The 22,715-nt window shown below is 40.6% G+C and overlaps 1 protein-coding gene across 6 annotated transcripts in view; it reads right to left on the minus strand.

The window, feature by feature from the left end:
• Nucleotides 1-22,715, minus strand: part of EPHA3 (EPH receptor A3) — a 324,780-nt gene that overhangs the window by 224,713 nt on the left and 77,352 nt on the right. For all 6 annotated transcript variants that reach the window (XM_041767292.1, XM_041767280.1, XM_041767286.1 and 3 more), the window contains one exon: nucleotides 5,678-6,338. In XM_041767292.1, coding sequence (XP_041623226.1) covers nucleotides 5,678-6,338 — 661 coding nt within the window. The remainder of the gene's footprint in view (nucleotides 1-5,677; nucleotides 6,339-22,715) is intronic.

Consider the following 22,715-nt stretch of genomic DNA (forward strand, 5'->3'; position numbering starts at 1 on the left):
ATACATCACATCAAACACACTTTTCTATTAAGCTGCTAATGTACAAAAACAAGGAATAAACTTTGCATTCCACCACGAATGCACAGAGATAAAACACAGAGCAACAGATTCCTCAGTGACATTAATAAGGTATTTGGTACATTAAGTCTAAACAAAGTTTGAAGGAGCAGGAATATTTTTAGTAACCTCCTGGTATCTGCCTCAAATGTAATTAATTGACTATATAAAAATCCATTAGCATTCTCATATTTTCTGTCCTAACTAAATCAAAGCAGATAGCACAATTCATTAGCCAGGATTAAAAAAATAATAATGTTTCACAAGGTTCTCTTGGCATTAATGCAAGATTTCTTCACATCTCCAATCTTAAAAGGTTAAAAGAATTATGCTGGGATGAAGACATACAAATGATTTCTCAGGTGAAATAAATCAAGTATATTTTGATTGTTAATGATTGAAAGCAAACAGAAGATGATTTAGGTTTATAATTTTAATTTTTAATGTTATTGTTTTAAAAGAGGTTTATTAACATCCTAAAGAAACAACTCAATTTGATGACATCCAGTCAGCTCCCCCAGACACTGGAAATATGGTCCAAATGCTTAAGCTACACACAGTAAGTTAAAAGAGATACCATGATTTCCTCCTCTATCATTAAAGTGGTAGAAAACTTACTTAAACTAAAGCCCTATTTTAAAATTATATATTACAGAAACTACCAGAAAAACAAGTCTCATGTATGATTTCTTACTTTTCTAATTAATCGTTACATTGCTCTTTATCTCTTGAAGCTTGTGTAGTGTTTTACTGTCCCAATAACCCATGGGTGGTGAAATAAATAGTTCATAATATTTCATTAGTAAAGTCAGAAAAGGACCCGCTTATGGGATTGACCTTCTCTAGAAAGCCTCCCTGTGGAACAAGCTCAGAACACAAAGCTCTAATGGGCCTTCTGTGCATTTTTAGATGCTGAGATAATGATTCAATAAACAAATTATAAACTTTATTTTCTGCAAGGAGTAAGCTATGTAAGGTAGTTAGCCTCTTTTCCTTACAACGAAAGTTTTAACCCTGCCAGTGATAGTCTAAATCTCTCAATGCAAAACGCTTCTCACCATTAATAAACAATTTCCATTTCACAAATGGAAATTCAAAAGTATTCCATTTTGAGATACTCAAAATTAATCTGTCCTTCTCCTACATTGCCAAAGTCCCTGGTACACCTGGTACAAGGTTGACTGGTCTGCCCTGCATTAAAATTATTCATTTGTGTATTTGTCTCTCATAGTAGATGATGAACTCCTGTGAGGTAGAAACAATCCATCCTCTGTGCCTAGCACATTATTACTCTGTACTAATAAATGGTCAAAGCATCTATTTAAATTTTTTTTGTATAGCTAAGATGCTTGATGATCTATATATCCAGATTTTATTAGATGTCACCCCAGCTAAGCTTAGTCTCCCCAGAATATTACACTTTGGCTAGCAACTCTTCTTTCTAAAAATTCTAGAAGCAGAAAGATGTGGAAAATAAGCTGAATTACATTAAACCTTATATTAACAGATTCTTGGTTACTTTGTGACAAATCCCTGTGGTTCTACTCCTCCTTCAAGTTAACAGTACTCTTGACTCCAGTAGAATGTGTATCCTCATGGGGTTTCTTGGTCTCTGTCACCACTGGACTAAATCATAGGGAAGCAATGTGGATTGAGCTTAAGGCTGCAGCCTTGGGAAGTAGGCTGTCTGGTTCCAGATCTGCAATCCAACACTTACTCATTAAAGAAACTGAGGCAAGATATTTAACCTGCGAAAGCTTTGTTCTCAGTTTTTTAAAATGTAGATAATAATAATAATAGGTACCTATAGGTCATGTAGAGGGGATAAATAAGGTCATAGACGTGGCTTAGCAAATAAGCACAGTGGCATCTAGTAAGTAATGAAAGTTAAAAAAATCTCTGAGTTATGACACAATGCTTAGAGTGCAATAGGCACTCAGTAAATATTCTTTCAAATAAAGTGAATGAGGCTTATCTTCTTTTGTGTTAGGAACCTGAAAGCCTAAGGTTACTGATCATTGCGTTATAAAATTATCCTGAGATGTGTATTCCAAGTAGTTGGTATGTCAAGGTACTGAGCCATCCTTCTTTAAAAAAGGATGACACAATATTTTTGGAAAAAAGGTAAAAAAAACAAAAGGGATCTCACATAAAGTTTGTTTAGCTATCTTTCCATTGGCTTCTTTTTTGAGGGTTACCATCCATCTCTGTCCTGAATAGCAGCACTGCTGCTAAAATGCTCACCTGTTAAAGTCCTGGCACGCTATTCAGGCCAGCCTATAAGCTTACTGAAAAGCCAACTGAACAATTAAAACCTAGAAAAGAAAGCTATAGGGCACCTGGGTGGCTCAGTCGGTTAAGCATCTGCCTTTGGCTCAGGCCATGATCCCTGGGTCCTGGGATGAAGCTTCACATGGGGCTCTGCTCAGTGGGAAGCCTGCTTCTCCCTCTCCCTCTGCTGCCCCCCTGCCTGTGCTCTCTGTCTCTCTCTCTCTTTCTTTGTGTTAAATAAATAAATAAAATCATTTAAAAAATGGGGGAACCATAACCACCGCAAGAAATACCAGCACCACTACTGACAACAACAGCAAAATTATAGCCAATAACTAGATGCAAAATGAATTGGTTGAGTATCGGATTTTTAAGACACACACAGTAATGTCCAAACTAATATATTTAAACAAATATCTGTTAAATATGTAAATCAGAACAAAGTAGAAAACCTCGACACATTGTCTAATAACCTGAATACACAGAGACTTTGTGATTGTGAAAAGAAAGGAAGCCAAAATTCACTTGGAAACATCAGCAAATATCAAGATACAACTTCAAGAACATGTTCCACCTTTAAATTACATCAGTAAAGAAATTCCCTTAAATTACAATCACATCCCATTTCATGCACCATCTCTGATTCTACTATGATTGTTTTTATTGATTTATCTTCAAGACCTTTGTCTTAAAATAATTTGCTATTTATACATGTGTATCTCATTCTGACTAGTATTTCTAAATGCTGGGAGAGGAGGTCTGATGATGTAGCATCACCGTATCAAAGAGGCGCTGTTGGCATCCTTCAATCCTTCAACATGATAAACAAGATTCAGGGACATGAAGCCTTCACATATATCCTCATCTGTAAGGGCACATAGGTGGCTGAGTCGGCTGAGCGTCTTCCTCGTGATTTTGGCTCAAGGCACAGTCCCAGGGTCCCAGGATCCAGCCCATGGGGAGCTCCATGCTGATTCACCCTCTCCCTCTCCATCTACCCCTTGCCCACCTTATGTATGCTCTTGCACAAGGTAAGTACACACAGTTAATTAAACAGATAACTAAAAATAAATCCTTTTCTCTAGGAGTGATCTTGGAATACGATGGGATAACACAGTAGTTACTTTAAAGAGCGGTTCAGTAAATTAAAATGAAGTTCAAAACAAAGCCACTCTGGGTCAGCGTCTGCCTTCGGCTAGGGTCATGACCCTGAGGTCCTGGATCGAGCCCCACAGCGGGCTCCCTGCTCTGTGGGCCTGCTGCTCCTTCCACCTTCACCTGCTGCTACCCTGCTTGTGCTCTCTGCCTCTCAAATAAATAAATGAAATCTTAAAAAATAAAAAAAAAGCAAAGTAACTTTGAATTTGTTGTGAACTTCCTGAATTCATCTTCACGCGACTCTTTTCTTCTTCTACTAGTTTGTCTTCAAGACAGCATGTAACATAAGTTTGCATGCTCTATTTCTACTAATGATACTTTTGTGAGATTCTATTTACCTCACTGATACTTTTTTTCTATTTCTTACAACTCTCAATAAGATTTTTAAACATGTGAAAATTATTTAAAATCCACAATCTAATGATTAGGTTTCTTGCTCATTGTCATAGTTTATGAGATAGTTCTGCATACATTGATATATATAATTGAGAAGGAGGCATACCGATTCCTCACCTGGTGTGGATATCAGGGACTGGTTCCACAGAGACCAAATTAGAGAGAATGGATAATTTTGAAATTCCTCCTGAGTTAGGCCTGTATTGTTTTATTTAAAATAATTTTCACAAATATCACATATCATAAAGAGACATAATATGATTATGTCTCATAATAATCTCATAATAATCATAGAGACAAAATATGATTCGAAGTGGATCATAAAGGCCATTGAGATTTCTCTCCACTCATGTATATAAGGGGGTAGTATCTACTATGCTGCTTCAATTTTAGAACATTCAAAACCGTATTTAGTAATGATATTTCTGATGGTGCTCGCCAAGGATCCAAGTAACATGGAGAAGCACGAGACCAGAGTGTAGACTTTGCTCACATTAAGTTTTTTCTATAGACCATGTCTCTAGTCAAAAGCAAAATGCTATGTTCCATTGACATTGTTAGAGAAGTTAATTTATGTCTAAAGGATATTCATTTCTTCTGCATGGTTTGAGATTTACTGAATGGGTACAAAGAGAATACCAAGTTCAATTTCTTTGTCCTAGTGTAACAGCAAACAAAGATATTAAAATGGAATAGATTCCAAGAACTACATAGTTAAATTCTCCTATGTATTTATACATTAAAAAAATTTTTTTAAGATGTTATTTATTCAGAGAGACACAGAAAGAGAGGCAGAGATACAGGCAGAGGGAGAAGCAGGTTGCCTGCGGGGAGCCCAATGTGGGACTGGATCCCAGGACCCCAGGATCACGCCCTGAGCTGAAGGCAGACACTCTACCACTGATCACCCAGGTGTCCCCTATGTTTAACATTTTTAGTAATGTCAGTGTGTTCTTAAACACAAACCTTGCCTAACGTAAAGTTAACAAATTTGGGATTAAGTGGAAGTTTTCATCCAATATTTCATATTTTATATGAAAAAAGGTTATTTTTTTATTAATTTTACTTCAAGTGCAAAGAGAGTTTTAATAAAAATCAACTTGATGACATATTCTTTGCTACTATATTAAGGATCAAATATGCATCCCAACCGAAGGTGCAGTACAGACACCCTCCTGGGCAGCCTACAGGGCCAAACCATGAAACAAAATATTTTTTTTTAATTACCACTCTATACATCAAATGCTAAGGTATAAACCCTGATTTTGAAATGAAATAATCTATATTAAAGCACTAGTGCATTGTACGTAAAAACATATTTGATGCACAGATGTCACTGAAGACTCTATTTTATAACACAAGGTACATACCACTGTGAGATAGAAAAACACATAGTCGATGTAGTATCTAATTCTGTTAGAATCAGATTACCTGAGTGCCAACGATGTTTCTTCCCTCCACATAAAAGACACAGATTTTTTTTTTTTACTTTCAGTGGATCTACAGTCATACCACCAGAGTCATTAAATAGCAGACAAAACTTAAAAATAGCACATGTAGCACCTCTAGCAGGATACAGGCCAGCACCATGCAGTCAAACACATTATTATCTCTACAACAAACTAGGGATCAAAACATCAAGTGAGATAAATTTGGTCTATAAATAGACTGTTCTACTCGAGGCCTGTTTTGCTGCCAAGTGAGTTCAAGCTGGGTTCATTTCTTTCAGTTATGCAATGATAATAACCTCACCAGGGAGCAACACCACCCGAAGGGAAACAGAGAAGACTCTTACCTTGGCACACAAAACCTCTCTCTTCATAGCCAGCATTGCATGAGCACTTGCCAATGGGTACGAGCCATTCGCCTTCTGTACTGCAGTACATCCTGGGAGGATCTTCCTCCTTAGAATTGTTAACACAAGACCCTCTGACCTCCACCAGGGACTGGGAATCCATGGGCACTGTGTCTGGAAACATAGCCAGATTCTTCACGGTAAACGGGCACTTTTTGAAGTACACTCTCACAGACACCAAGGCAACACAAGCACCAACGTCTTGGAATGCCAAATAAAATCCCTTTTTGTTGACGGGACCTACTTCTCTAACCTCAGTGTTGAGTTTAAGAATACGGTCACCGAGATCCATTTGGGTGAAACTTTCATCAGCTGCGATGGTGTCAATCTTTGTAAACTGGTGTTCTCGAAATTTGACCCCATGATCATCATCAGACTCCATGTAGTACAGGTTGAAAGTCTCCTTGCAAGTTCCCAGAACCAACGGGATGCTATTGCAATCCCGCAGAGTGAATTTGAGCTCCACGTAGATCTTCTGAGCTGAGTTTCTGGGGACCCAGTTTGTCCTCAGCCAATTATTTTGACTGTGATCCATGACATTGCACACCTGGTAAGTCCTGATGGGTGTGTAATGCTCATCCACACCACTGATCTCTTCCCACTGGAGAATCAAAGGAGAAGAAAACGAGAGGCAGAATTAATGAATGAAGCATAATGAATAATAATGAACACAAGAGGACGGTGTTAATGCAATCACAAGATATGCAAAATTATTAAAGAGAAACTCCAGCGTTGCTCATTAAAAATCATGAGATGGAACAACTCTGTAACATTCTCATATGTAGGCTTACTATTTGCAAAGTTCTTTGAGTTCATCAAAACTAAGCAACTTCTAATTTTGATTAATACATTTGAATTGTATTGTGGTTTGTGGGATATTCAGGGAAAAAGTTGCTTAGCAATTGATTATATGTAGACAAATACTCCAGCATCACAACCTCAAATCTGTTATCTCAAATAACACTATAAAATAGTTTTGTTACACATTCGGTTTTGATTGTGTATTGTTATTTTAAAAAGAGAATGAAAAATACTGCTGCCTAAAATTAATTTTTTTCATGTTTTCCCAATTCAGTTCAGAATTTAGTAAAATCAATATGTGGCAAAACAAGGTGAATCTAAATGATATCAATACCACATACCTCCTTGCATGACATTTTTTAACATAGTCATTAGAAGGAACACATGTTGGTGAACTAAGAAAAAAATCTGAAGTAAAAATACAAACATGCTTCCCCCTGCCAACAAAATAAAAACTTAATAGACATACACAGAAAACAAGATGCAAATGTAGTGAACATTTCAATTCTTATTACCTTTTACTCATATTGAATTTTACACAAATAAGAAATAAGTGGCTATTAGGGTTTTTGTTCTTAAAGCAGTTAAGGTTATCCTAACATTTTTTTCATTACAAAAACACTTAAAAAGTTTCAAGACTTTTTAGGACAGTGAAGCACTGCTTTCTGTGATCCTTAGAATAGGTCCCAGAAAGCTTTTAAGCTGCATCCCACTGTTTGTGGTATTTATGATTTTGCAACTATTTGCATCTAACTATTATACCTGTGTATAATAGTTTTTCTTGTTTTTTGGTTTTGTTTTGTTTTGTTTGCCATGCCAAATTTGTCTTGGGCTGCCAGGAAAATATGTCTTTTGTCCTGTCGTGCTTGAATTCAAAGCCTTCTTCTATGGCTGCCCATCGTCTATACAAATAACTTCAAACTCTAGTTCAGTATTGGCATTCTTCCAAAAGCTGATTCCAAAATATATTTACGTTTTTCTAAAAGTTTGAATTGAGATTAGTGAATTACATGTTTCACATATTACGTCCTTGTCAGTGTCAACGTTTTACTCTTGTCAAAAGCCGTGTTAGATCCTCTTTTGTTTATGGTACGACCCCAACTTGACCGTGCTCTTTTCTCCCTGAAGCCTTCCATACCCCTGCCGTTCTTAAGAAACATTCCATACTATATGACCTTTATTTTTTTTCAAGTTTTTATTTAAAATTTAGTTGGTTAGCATACAGTGCAATATTGGTTTCAGGAGTAGAATTCAGTGATTCATCCCTTACCTACAACACCCAGTGCTCATCACAAGGGCCCTCCTTGACACCCATCATCATCTAGCCCATCCCCCCACCTCCCCTCCAGCAGCCCTCAGTTTGTTCTCTATCCTCAAGAGTCTCTTATCATTTGTTTCCCTCTCTCTTTTTTCTCCCCTCCGATATGTACTATCCAACCTTTACTAAATTCTTTATGCATTTATAAATTTAATCTGTGATACCCACTAAGATTAGTTTAATTTTGTTTCATATGCATTTGCTACCGATTGGGACATCTTCATATCCTCCATAATATGCAACATACAATTTTATCTTTTGAGAGATGTAGAAAAATTATTTTTTCTCATAACATATGTAGGAATCATTCAAGGGAGTACAAATATAAAGTTCATATTACAGAATATATTTTAATTTTGTAATTAAATATGTAAATGAAATCTTTGTGAAACTCATTAGAAATGGATCCCAAATTCTTTTCTCCATTAAGGGAGTTAGTTATTTTCATCAAGAATGGCAAGTTTTCAATACTTACCTAAATCAATGAATGGCATTTAAAATAGATGAACATTTTTCTATTTATATATTTTAAAAACACATAGGAATTCCAATCCAGAACTTCCGGTCATAACACTAGATAAAATATTAATTTATTGAATTAATGGTAACCACAAGCAAGAAATATAGCATTTATTTGGCCTTTTATTTTATTAGAAAAAAATAAATTATTTACATTAGGATGTTTAAATTATCAAATCAACTTCTAGACACCCCCCAATGCAATAAACACAATTTAAAAGTTTCTTATTCTCCCTTGCTCTTCTACAAACCTAAAAACAAAACAAAAGCAACTAGTAAAAAATCACTACTTATGGTAATAACTTTGGTCAATCAGGGTCTAGAATACGAGAGGCACTCATTTTCTGGAAGCAAAATTGGTTTGACTTCTTTGTCACACCAATAGTCCAACAAAAGAAACAAATTTAGACTATTTTAGAAAACCCTAGATCTGATATACAAAATATATTTATATCTTGATATAAGAAAACCAAATGCCCATCCCGTACTTTTAATAATCTTTAATACACCATTTTCATTTTTAAAATTTTTTTTTAATACACCATTTTCAAACACCTACTTTATGAATGTATTTTTATAGGGAATTCTCAAGAAAAAAAGTCTCCATAAGATTCTCAGTTCTGATAATCTTACATTGAGTTGCCTGTAATAGTAAAGTCACAGTCAAAGCAAAATTTATATATATGTTTAATATCAGAAAAATATAAAAAGAATGAACAGAGTTGGAACTCCTAAAAACTCTGATATAAAAAAGTCAGTACTATGTAGAATCTTGTCTATTATTATCACATTGCTTCTATAATGACATTGTAGAAAACTATGACAAAACTAGCAAAACTCCAGAGAATAAGTGGTGTATGTGGACATTTTACAGAAAATTAGATCACAGATATCATTATTTAGAAATAAATCAATTGACTTAAAATGTGTTAACACAGGTTTTTTTTTTTTATTAGAATAGATATGAGTTTGCACTTCAGCTGATGAATCAGTTGCAAATTTATCTTGCTATAAAGAGTATTTTACTAGGCATCAAAATAGAGGTGATGACCACACAGAGATTTTCATAATTTGATATACAATATGATTTTAATTATGGAGATCTCACTGCAGTTTAACATTTTCCCTCTCAATGTTAATTTGGCAAGCTATTACAAATCCCTGAATGGAGAGATATGAATTGCAGGAAGACAATGCAAACAGCACCAGCATGCTTTGCACATAAAAGGTTGCAAAGAGCAATTATCACTTAATTAATTTGTAATGAAGACGAAATTGTATGTAAGTGATGGTGGCTTGCCTTATCAGTCCACTTGCAAAAGCAGCAAGTCCAGAACCCTAGCATTTGCTGAGGACTAAAGACAGTAGAAATCCTGAGCACTGGGTGTTATACCGTATGTTGGCAAATCAAAGTCCAATAAAAAAAATACATTAAAATTTTTTTAAAAGAAATAAAATCCTAAATGAGCATTTTCTCAACAGCAGCAGCAACCATAAATTATTAAAGCTGTGCCCATGATGTTTACACGTTACAGACTTGAAGAACGCCCATGCTTATCCTTTCTTCCTACTCCCAAGAAGTAATGTGTGATGTTCATAAATTATCAGGAATACTACATTGCCATAGTAATTGTCCAGAGGAAAACTTAGAAGAAGAAAATGGGTGACATATAGAATCAGGTGGTACAAAGAAAAAAGAAAGTATATTTCCCTTCACCTTCCTAATTAAAAAAAAAAAATCCCTACAAGGGGTATTCAGCAGTAACAGTGTTTTCAGCAAAAGGGGACACAGAACTAGAAAGAACTCAATTTTTTTCTAAAGGTTAAATTCTCATAATTCAACAATTCTGATGTTTAGCCTAGTTCCCAGATTCTTACTCTGAGCTTTTACTATTAGACCACAAAGGCCAGAGTTGAGTTCCTTGGTTGCTTTTTATTTCTTTTTTCAATCATAATTATTTCAACCATAAGAAAATCATGTATCTAGACTTCCTCTCCCTAAAAAGGTCGTTCTGAAATCTATTCCAAGAAGCATAGACATGGTGAACCTCCCTACTATCAAAACGCAGTGTAGGAAACAAGGGAGACAACTAATATTTTTCTGGATAGAACAGTTCCTTGTCGCTGAGTGAAGCATGTATTCTGGAAGGAAAACACTTATTTTTAATCATTAATCAGCATTTAACATAGTAACTATCATTCTGATAAACCTCAATTATAGTAATTAAGGATTTATACTCTATATCACTTACTGTCTTGGATACATTTTTAGTAACTTACTCTAGGGAATGAGGAGGAAAGAAAATATGTACATTTCATTTAAGGAAGGAGAACCTATAATGTGTTTGGTGCAGAGGCTCATAGAATTTGGGAAATACTTAAAAAGAAAGAAAACTTCTCATGATTTACCTAAGATTTAATGCCAATCTCTTAGAAATCTGCAGATGACAAAAAGAAAACGATCACCAATATTCTTATGTCTACAATATTACGTTTGCATTTCAATGGCTATTAAAAAACACATAATTCTGCACTTCACAAAATGCTAAGGATGACTAATCTTATGCTCAACAATTGTATGTAATATTAAGTGGATTCATGTCATTCTTTCTTCACTCATGTTTCTTACTCCCACGTTTATTCCCCTTTGTACCCACGCAAAGCCATTTCAAAATGCAGTGCTCATCCTTGAGATATGTGAACATTTACTCTGCGTCAGCATCATCACTCCACAGTAGGAATGTCACTGTTGAGTGTCAGGTACAGTGATAGCTACAAAACTCGCTATATTCCCATTTATTTTTAAATAGCTCTTTAGCCCATTCGGGTCTGAAAAGCACACACAGAGACACACACACGTACACACACCGAGATATATTTCTAATAGTATATTTTTTATATTATTATTTTTTAAAAATATTTTACTTCTCTCTACCTCACAGAGAGAGGTGCAGAGACATAGGCAGAGGGAGAAAGGAGCCTGATGTGGGACTCGATCCCAGGACCCCGAGGTCACCACCTGAGCCCAAGGCAGACGCTCAACCATTGAGCCCCTTGGGCGTCCCTCTAATAGTATATTTTTTAGATTTCTCTTGCTGTTGATGTTGAATTTTAGTCACATCAGAGAATTACACATGTAACCTGAGATTGAGGAGGATGATAGGGATTTGAGGGTGGAGAGACAGCCTCAGGCCACAAGCTGTGGGTTAGAGCCTGAGAAGAGAAAGGCTCCAAAGGGGCCCGGGGCTGGCAATCTCGGTAACAGTGCCTACTGTCCGCTCCCCCACCACCTGCAACCCCTAAGCGTCCACAGAAGGTGGATCATGTCAAATTAGAGTTGCCTCAGTTAATATGGGGGAGACAACGTCCTGTTTTGGGTAAAGTTTACTGAAAAGAGCTGAAACACCAGGAAAGGAGTGGAGGCCAGGGATCCTGGCTAAGGAAGGCCCAGGAGAGGCCACAGAGAGGGAGCTGGGGACTGGGGGGGGGGGGGGGGGAAGGTGAGGCAGGGCCCTGGGGGGCCGCAGGAGGCCCGGGTCACGGCTAAGGAAGGAAGGCCCAGGAGAGGCCGCAGAGAGGGAGCCGGGGAGGGGGGTGAGGCGGGCCCCGCGGGGCTGCAGGAGGCCGGGCTCCCCCGGGTGTGCGGAGGCCCAGCAAGCGGCGGCGGCTCCCGGTCCTGGGGGGCTCCCCCTGGGCCGGGCTCCCCGCACTGCAGGGGCCCGGGGTCGCGCAGGCGGGGAGGAGCGCGCGGCCCGGGGGGCTGGCGGCGCGGGCTCAGGCCTCGCACTTGCGGACCGTCATGCCCTATTTGTGGCCCCGGGACCCTAACTCTAGTCCGGGGGTCTGGGCGGCAGCAGTGGCCAGGGAGCGCCTCCCAATCGCCGCTTCGGGCGTCTGTGCAGGGGAGCGCTGTTCCCGGGGACGGCCCCAACCCCCTACCCGGGGGTCCCCGCCCCGGGGGTCCCCAACCCTGCCGCCGGACCATGCCAGCCCTTCCCCAACCGAGGCCCTTGGCTCTGCCGTCAGCTCCTCCCCATCCAGGCGCCTCCGCAGGCTGCCCTGAGTGGCCGCACCTTCCCTGGCCCACAGGCGTCTGGAAGATCCTTACCGCACACCCCAGGGAAAGGCCACCTGGCTGCTTGGCCACCTGCCGCCTGGCCACCTGCCCACCTGGCCACCTGGTCAACTGGCCACCTGACCACCTGCCGCCTGAACACCTAGCCACCTGACCACCTGCCGTTGGCCACCTGCCACCTGGTCACCTGCCACCTGGCCACATGCTGCCTGACCACCTGGCCACCTGGCCACCTGCCGCCTGACCACCTGCCCCCGGGCCACCTGCCGCCTGGCCCCCTGACCACCTGCCGCCTGGTCACCTGGCCACCTGGCCACCTGCCGCCTGCCCAACTGCCACCAGGCCACCTGGCCGCCTGACCACCTGCCACCTGGTCAACTGGCCACCTGACCACCTGCCGCCTGGCCACCTGCCACCTGGCCACCTGCCCGCCTGGCCACCTGGTCGCCTGGCCACCTGCTGCCTGACCACCTGCCGCCTGGCCACCTGGTCGCCTGACCACCTGCCACCTGGCCACTTACCCGTCTGGTCACCTGGCGCCTGGCCACCTGGCTGCCTGGCCACCTGCCGCCTGACCACCTACCGCCTGGACACCTACCACCTAGCCTCCTGGACACCTGCCGCCTGGACACCTGCCGTCTGATCACCTGCTGCCTGGCCCCCTGACCACCTGCCGCCTGGCCACCTGCCGCCTGACCACCTGTCGCCTGGCCACCTACCCGCCTGGTCACCTGCTGCCTGGCCACCTGGCTGCCTGGCCACCTGCCACCTGGCTACCTGCCACCTGACTACCTGCCGCCTGGTCAACTGGCCACCTGGCCACCTGCCGCCTGACCACCTACCGCCTGGCCACCTACCACCTAGCCGCCTGGCCACCTGCCGCCTGACTACCTGCTGCCTGGCCCCCTGGCCACCTGACCACCTGCCACTTGGCCACCTGCTGCTTGGCCACCTGCCACCTGGCCACCTGCTGCCTGACCACCTGCCGCCTGGCCCCCTGACCACCTGCCGCCTGGCCACCTGCCGCCTGGCCCCCTGACCACCTGCCACCTGGCCACCTGCCACCTGGCCATCTGGTTGCCTGGCCACCTGCCGCCTGACCACCTGCCGCCTGGCCACCTGGTCGCCTGACCTCCTACCACCTGGCCACCTACCCGCCTGGTCACCTGCCGCCTGACCACCTACCGCCTGGCCACCTGCCACCTGGTCACCTGGTCACCTGACCACCTACCGCCTGGCCACCTACCGCCTGGTCACCTGGTTGCCTGACCACCTACCGCCTGGCCACCTGCCGCCTGACCACCTGCCTGCCGCCTGGCCACCTGGTCGCCTGACCTCCTACCACCTGGCCACCTACCCGCCTGGTCACCTGCCGCCTGACCACCTACCGCCTGGCCACCTGCCACCTGGTCACCTGGTCGCCTGACCACCTACCGCCTGGCCACCTGCCACCTGGTCACCTGGTCGCCTGACCACCTGCCGCCTGACCACCTGCCGCCTGGCCATCTGCCGCCTGCTGGCTCGCCTCTGCTGTGTGGGGCAGGCGATTCCGGGGGCGGCTCCTACTGGGACAGCCTGCGGGATTGGGGGCGTCCAGGATGCCTCTCCGCACCTCCACCAAACTCTACCTGCGTTTCCCAAGTATTTCTATGTGAAGTTGGGTTGGAGACTGGATGGTAAAATAGGACTTTTGCTCCTGAGAAGCAGATGCTGGCAGGAGAGGCCAGGGCCGAGGGGCTCGCTCTGGGAGGCGGTTGTGCGGGGGGGCGGTGGGGGGCAGGAGAAAGGAAAGCCTGGGCCCGAAGCGGGGCCCCCCGGGTGGCGTGGGCCCCTGCGGAGAGCGCGGGGGGAGGGGCGAGGGCCGCGGCGTGCAGGAACTGGCTGCAGGGCCACAGGCCGGGGCTACAGGCTGGGCAGCCGGCTCCCCAAGGGCCAGAAGAGGGCCTGGGAGAGAGGCCGCGAGCCCGGGGGGACGCTGAGCACCGGGGCCCTGCCCGAGGACGGGCGTCGAGCATTTCCCAGAAGATCCTAGACGGGCTGCGTCCTCCGATGCATGGAGGCAGGACGCACCAAGTGGGGAGCAGCACAGCTCGTTATACCAGAACTTTCAGGGATCCCTGGGTGGCGCAGCGGTTTGGCGCCTGCCTTTGGCCCAGGGTGTGATCCTGGAGACCCTGGATCGAGTCCCACGTCGGGCTCCTGGTGCATGGAGCCTGCTTCTCCCTCTGCCTGTGTCTCTGCCTCTCTTTCTCTCTCTCTCCTTCCCTGTGACTATCATAAATAAATAAAGATTAAAAGAAAAAAAAACTTCATTTATACCAGAACTTTCAGACGACCCAAACTATTTCAGAAAGATTTCTGTTTTTTCTGAAATGCTGCTAGAATTGTCAGAAAAAATAATCACAGTCCACACACATAAATAAATGCATTTCGTTTAAATTTTGTCATGAAACACTGTCCTCATCAGATTGTACACATCTCCTTTCAAGAACATATAATTTATACATACTGAATAACCTCCGTGTGCCAAGCTCTACATGGATAACTCATGGGACAGAGACGGGGTACCTGTACCTAAGATACAGTGTCCTTATATCATATGCATTGTTCTATCAACTGTCATTTTATAAAGACACAGTCACCTGTGGGGTACCCCGGAGCCTCAGTCAGTTAGGTGTCTGCCTTGGGCTAAGGTCATGATCCCGGGGTCCTGGGATTGAGCCCTGAGTTTGGCTCCTTGATCAGAGGGGAGTCTGCTTCTCCCTCTCCCTCTGTTCTTTCCCCCAGCTTATGCTCTTGCTCTCTCTCTCTCTGTCAAATGAATAAATAAAATCTTAAAAAAAAAAAAGACATAGTCACTTATTTCTTTATTTTTCTCACTTATTTCTTTATTCATTATTCTTTCTCCTCAATACAGTCTCTGGTTTGGCTCATCTTTGCCACTCAAACATCCACCTTGTGCCTAAAATCAAGCAGCCACTTTACTAAATTTACTAAAATTAAATACCATGCAATGTGCCTAATATTAAATTTATAGAACTAACAAAGCACAGAAGTAGGCTTCTGGGTACATCTTGCTTTGATTTTTAAAAATCAATATTTTGTATAGTTATGTCTCAAAGGGTGGCCCTACTGAGTAAACATAAAATCCATTCCATGTTTATGAGCATTTTTGCAGTTTTCGCTTAAAAAATTAAAAAGAAGCAGGAAGTAAATTTCTAGAAACTATGCCTCAGTAAAGTTCTGATAAGGATTTTTGGAATAGATGGTGACAAAATTTTGGAAGATGAAAGAGAATTTTAAGGTCTGGGAGGTGGGGGAGTGGCAATGGAAAAACTTTCAAAAATGAACCAAAATGCTTAGAGGTCTACCAAAAAAAGTGAAAGGAACTGACTTGCAACAGATATGATGCACTAAAATATAAAATATACCATGGGGAAATTTATATAAATTAGCCATTGTCAAAAGTTTTCAATTAAGCCTGCTACTTGAATTTATTTTTCCTGCAAGGGGACACACGTCAAATATCAAAAGAAATACAAGAAAAGTGTGATTTGCATTATAGGGTTTTGATTTTAATGATGAAATATTTCTATTTATAATATAAAAGAGACATAATAGGAAATATGCTATTCTTAGGACTATGAAGCATGAAGTATATACCATTACCTAAAAATTACCTCAACGAAGAGGTCAACACAGTTAAAGAATCATTTAATAAACCATGTATCTATTCCTTAAAATTTGGAAAGGTTGTTTATATTTATCAGAGGTTTTCTCATTCTGTGTTCCTATTCACATAGATTCAAATAACTTTACGGAATAAATTTCCCTTGAATACTAGGGAACAGGACATTGAAACTATCATGTTTCCAATTCTCGGGAAAATGTTCAATGTGAAATTGTTCAATAAAAAGGTAATTTTAGAATTCAGTATAACTGCTTGGAAATAATGGGGGGAAATTCCATGCACATTGGCTTAACTTGTCTAGACTGAAAACTGTGCTAAGATGGACATTTACAGAATTATTACAAATGACCAACTACTTAGAAATTAATGCATAGCAGTGACAGCAGTACATTTCATATCAGTTGTGAGATTCATGTAATTTCCTGCTATGATAATGGGTCACAGCCACAGTAATTCATAGCAATTTACAATATACCTGTGGAGCACTCACAGTGACGGAAATGAAATTAGCTCATGTCACTGTGGCACATAGGCTAAGTTTTATAGATCTTCAGATAACTAAGTTTATTTTTAACACAGTAAGTGTAATTCTTGAGAGCAATTCCCTAAAATGTAAGCTGCTTTACAGCGACAGTGTGAAAGCTGCAGACTCCTGCAGGACTTCCCAGGGATGGGTTAAGCCTCTCTCCACTGAGTATCCTGGGGAGCCCAGATCAAGGGTTTAGACCCTTTGGACAAAGGGACCCTGGATTTGAAACCCAGCTCTGCTACTTAATAGGAGGTTCAACAGACCATGATTTAATTAACACATCTCTAAGATGGGAAAAAATAACAGTAAACTTTAGAGATGTAAACAACAGTAGATTATCTATTTAAAATGGGTGTGTGCAGCATCCAGGAAACTAAAGTTAACAAAAAATGTCATCAGGATACACAGATTTTTTTTCCTTATAAAAAATATAAATATTTTGGGGGCACCTGGGTGGCTCAGTGGTTGAGCATCTGCCTTTGGCTCAGGGCAAACCCCGGGGTCCCAGGATCGACTCCCTGCAGGGAGCCTGCTTCTCCCTCTGCCTGTGTCTCTGCCTCTTTCTGTGTTTTTCTCATGAATAAATAAATAAAATCTTAAAAAAAAAAGTTTTTTTTAATTCAAGCTTTCCTTGTTTCCTATTTTTTTGTACTAGTCTAGTGTTTCTTCAGATTTATTTAAGATAATCACAGTTGTGACAAGTATAGTTTGTATTACTGTTCTGAAATTCAATAAATATAATAAATGACAAAAGTAAACTGAGTATTGGGCTACTTCATATTTTTATAATAAATGAGTCCACTGTCTTTTATCTAAATTTTCTATTCTATGTAGAGTAAAAGTTTTTGCCCAGCTCAGAGCCTGATGCAGGGCTCAATCTCACAAACCTGAGATAATGACCTGAGCTGAAACCAAGAGTTGGATGCTTAACCAACTGAGCTACCGGGTGCCCCATTCGTGTCCTATAATTTAATAAAATAAAAATATATATAATTATTATGCTTTTACTCCATACTGGTCAGTGTGTTGTGTCCATTATCTTATGTCTACATGGAGATAATAATAGGATCATTCAGTTGCTTGACTGATGATAGTGATAGTTAATAAGTGCTTCCATAGCTCTTCCTTGCTAACTAAGCAAAACAAATGTTTATCAAGCACTTACATACAACAAAATTGTTTTCTGGTACTACCATTATGATAGAGATGCAAAAGTCATGGTTTCCTGCTCTTGAAAATCTTACATTATAAAAACAGATATTTGGGTCTATAAATCTATTATTAGACAGCTATTCATTTATTTGACAGAAATCCACTATAGTCCAGGTCTTCTTCTATGCCCTGGGGATCTCCTCCTCTTCAGGAAAAAAAATAAAAAAGAAGAAGAAAGCCACAGTGGTTTCATAAAGCTTATGTTCTACTGAAGGCAAACAAGAAAACAAAGAGTAAGTACACACACAGTAGGTGTGGTGGTGATAATCATTACAAAGAAAAACAGAGATAAAAATAGGTTAAGAGGAGAGAGTGTGTCAATTAAAATGATACTTTAGATAGGGTGAGAATAAGGTCTCATTTCTGCAGCCACTTGAATGAAGTGTGAGGTCAGGCCAAGAGGATATCTGCTGATAAAGCATCCCAGGCTGAGAAAACCAACATCCATCGACTATGAGACTGAGGATGGTGTTAAAATCTAGGCAGAGCACGGAAGCCCCCTGTGGCTGAAATGGAGTGATCCAGGCATGAAGGGGTGAAATATTAGATCAGAGAGGTAGTTGGATACAAGAGCATTTAGGACCTCACTGACCATGTGAAGGACTTTGGATTGTATTCTCAAACAAAATAAGAATTCAGTAAAGGGTCTGGCCAGAAGAATGACATGACCTGACTCGTGTATTTAAAAAGGTTAAAGGCTGCTGTGTAGGAAATGAACTGTACGGAGAAAAGTTCTAAGAAATGAGATCATCAGGAGGTTAATATAATAGCTCAGGTGACAGAGGACAGGATGTTACTAGTAGAGGATAGATCAAATTATGGAAATATTTTGGTAGTAGAGCCAAAAGACTTGATGATAGATTGGCTGTGGGACATTAGAGGAGGGTGGAGAATGTGATGTATCCATCAAAGAATGGCAACAACCAATGTGAGGCCAAAGAAAAAGAACAGCAGCCAGTGGTGGCATTTAGGTAAGAAATTTAAAGACGAATGAAATTCTGACCAGTAGGGGATCCCTGGGTGGCTCGGTGGTTTGGCACCTGCCTTTGGCCCAAGGTGAGATCCTGGAGTCCCGGGATGGAGTCCCGCGTCAGGCTCCCTGCATGGAGCCTGCTTCTCCCTCTGCCTGTGTCTCTGCCTCTCTCTCTCTGTGTGTCTATCACAAATAAATAAATAAATCTTTAAAAAAAAAAAAAAAGAAAGAAATTCTGACCAGTGAAAATAGGTGATGATGGAGAAAGAGGAAATCAAAACAAAACAAAACACCACATTCCAGGCATAGGAAGCAATATGGAAAAATGAATAAAAATACAAAAATACCAACGGAGTTTGGTTATCATGAAGCTGCTGAAGTGAGAGATGAAGCTTCCTTGATTAACTCAGCATGTGTTTACTAAACACTCACTATACACCAGGGATCCTATTAGGTGCTGGAATTATAGCAGCAAGCAAAAGTAGTCTGAAGTCCCTCTCCTCAGGGAGCTTACCTTCTAGTGAAAAGACAGGCTAAGAAACAAAAGCAAACAAGATAAACAAAATGTATGTTTTCTTATACAGTGGTTATGTTTTAAGAAGAAGTCATAAAGGAGACAAGAAGAGAGGAAGGAGAGGAGGGGACGATTTTAAAACCAATGGCCCAGAAGAACCTCACCAGAAAGGAGATATTTAAATAAAGATCAGAATGGATGGCTCATGGCAGAGGAAACTGTCACTGAGAAGGTGATATTTGCATAAAGAAGTGTGGATGCATCAGGAAAGGGCCATTTACAGCCAAGGAAAGAGAAGTAGAAGGGCCTGAGGAGTGTATCTGGAGTAAAAGACCATAAGGAGTAAGGTGCACGTGGTGTGTCCTAGGAAGCGGAAGAGTCCAGCAGGAGCAGAGTGGGGAAGTCGGTGAAGTTAAGGTTCAGTCCTGGGATCTGAGCAGAGGACCAACAAGACTCGCACTGCAGAGCCTCCATCTGGCAGCTTTACAGAGAACAGGAGAAAATTGGAGGAGGAGGAGATGACCATGTGAATGGTCTGGAAAGTAACTGAGGTTTGTCTCATCATCCAAGAGATTCAAACAGGGATCAGATTTAGGGACATCGCTTTGAGAAGAGCATTGAGGATGTTTTGGAGGGGGACTGGAGGGAGAAGAATTTGAGAGTAATTGTGGTTAGTTAAGGGTGAGTGAGGCAAATTTGGCCACTTTGCTCATTATTGATGCCCAGCACCTAACACTCATCCACATAATCCATTAATTGAATGAATGAATGAAGGAATGGGTTAATTTTTGAAAGAGAATAATGTTTCAGAAGTAGGACTACAACTTGGTAATTGGTGGATATTTGGCTTGAGATCATTAAAAACCTGAAAATGACTCTGAGGTTTTAAAGCTAATAATATTTGACAATCATACTGACCATTTTACAAGGACGTGACTAGTAACAGGGTTTCTCAGAAATGCATCATTTTATCCTTCCAAAGCTCTAAACAGCAGGTGCTCTTACCAATTAATTTTACAGATGAGACAAAGGAAGGCTTAGTAAGAGATTCAGCCACTTGTCCCAAATTGGACAGCTGGTAAATGGAGTCTGGACTCAAACTCAGAACTCTTTCATCACAAAGCCTTTCCTATTTTCTCCTCATTTGTGTTGTTGACTTGGAAATAGTGACATTAGGAGAGAGAGGCAGCAATATAGGTAGGGAATGTTACAGGAAGAGGAGGAGCACGTTTGTTTAATGTAAGCCAAGTCTGAGACGTCAGTGCAAAACACAAAAACTTTTGTTTTAAAAGTTAGAAAGGTCATCTAGAAGTCAGGGGGAAAGGGGGGATAAGAGTAAAAATTCAGATTTTAAAGTTGCATAATTAAAGCTTTGGAAATGGTTACGATGATTAAAAAAGAAAAAAAGGAATTTTAGAGACTGTTTTTGAAATGCTTATGTTTAGAGGTTAGAAAGACAAAGATGAGCTGATGAAAGAAATGGGATGTTTATAAAAATTGCTCTTTCAAAGCATCTATATTTGAAATCATCTTCACATAAAAAAAAAAGAGGTTTTCAAGTTAAGTATAGCAAATGTTGTTGGAAATGGAGCATCTATAGAGGTAGGATAAGAATAGGGAGAAAACAAATCCAAGCAGACAGGAGAGAATTTCAAGATTTTCTTTTTAATTTAATATGAAGAACAGAGTAAAAAGCATATGCCTTGAGAATAAACTAGTAAAAAAAAAAAAAAGGCGGGGCGGGGGAGGATACAGCTGACTTGCTGACTTATAAAAATGTTTCTGTTTGTTTTTTTACGTAGCAAAGATTTTCCCAAAACTTCATGGAACTAAGGAAAGTATAGAAGAGAAGACATTGAGGCAGTAATTGCAATTTTAAAAAAAATTTTTTTTGAACAGATAAGATTCGTGGATTCCATGGATACAGAGCCTGGAATAATCCATTTTACCACAGAAAGAGACCCTGAGATGTTCTTTACAAGTAAAGAAATTGACAGAGGAGATACAAATGTCCAATGTCACAATGCTAACAAGGGTCCAACCTAGATTAACCAAGATCCAGGGCTCACGCTCAGTCCAATATACCCTACTTTCTCTGCAAGACAGAAAGGGCTGATTTTCATGTCAGTTTTGGTAGAACACTGACCCACTAGTGACCCACAGAAATTTCAGCTGGAAATTCCCCTTGGTCACAGGCAAAGATGAATGGGTTTGAAACACATGTCAGAAGACGGTACTGCTATTTTTTAGATGTAATCTGTTGCTTTATTTGATGGTATGTTTTAACATATTTTGAAATATTAGTATTTTTTTAGAAAAGCTACATTCTGAAAAATATTTGAGAATAGACCTAACTCTAATTTCAACCCTGACTTGAAGACAACTGTGAACAAAATAAATGTGATAGATAGATATTCCACTTTGAAAACTACTACATGATTAAATATGTTCTACAACCTACAATGGATGTTTCATAGCCCAAAGTGAATATGATTAGAAGTAAAATCAATGAAATAAGGTGAAATGCTAAAAAACCACGTGCTCAGAATTAGAAATAAGTGTATGTTCATATAATTTTAGGAATGAGTGGAAATTTAAACATTTTAAGCATAGAAAAATGGTCCAGTATTATTTACCTAATATTTAGAAAGCAAGTAAACATGCTAGGAGAAACTTATAAAACTAAATGGCATGTATTCAGAATATTATTTTCTGTACTAAAATGTTTCAAAGAAAAAGAAATTGATTTTAATAAAAATGATTGAGAAAAATTTTCTGATGACAAATTAAATTATACAAAATAGGTTTATCTAATTGGAACAATTATTCTCACAGTAATGCCAAGGCCATTATAAACTGGGGGAAATAATGAATAATTATCATCAGAGCAATTTTGAACTTTAAAAAAACCAGAATTCAAAAATCATAGCTAACTTTATAAGTTACAGTTCTTGTTTTCTTTGTTCACAGTTTGACCATTTTCTTGCATGTGGTATCTCAAATGTTCCTATATTTTGTCAATGGCCCACAGAAAGAGAAGGTATTCAGCAGAATATATGATTTTGTGGTTTCAAATATTATGTTAATATAAACTACAATTTTATGCCATTCTACCTCTATTTCTGACCCAAACTAATTTTGGTTCAATTTTCTGCAAAATATTTCAGAAAATATCCCAAGATAAATCTAAAGTTTCGATATAAATGATAGATGCACCAAAATATGCTTATTTAAAAATACTTTTCTAGGGATGCCTGGGTGGCTCAGCTGTTGAGCATCTGCCTTTGGCTCAGGGCATGATCCCAGAGTTCTGAGATCAAGTCCCACATCGGGCTCCCTGCAGGGA

The sequence above is a fragment of the Vulpes lagopus genome, chromosome 1 (genome assembly GCF_018345385.1).
Source record: "Vulpes lagopus strain Blue_001 chromosome 1, ASM1834538v1, whole genome shotgun sequence".
Lineage (NCBI taxonomy): Eukaryota > Metazoa > Chordata > Mammalia > Carnivora > Canidae > Vulpes > Vulpes lagopus.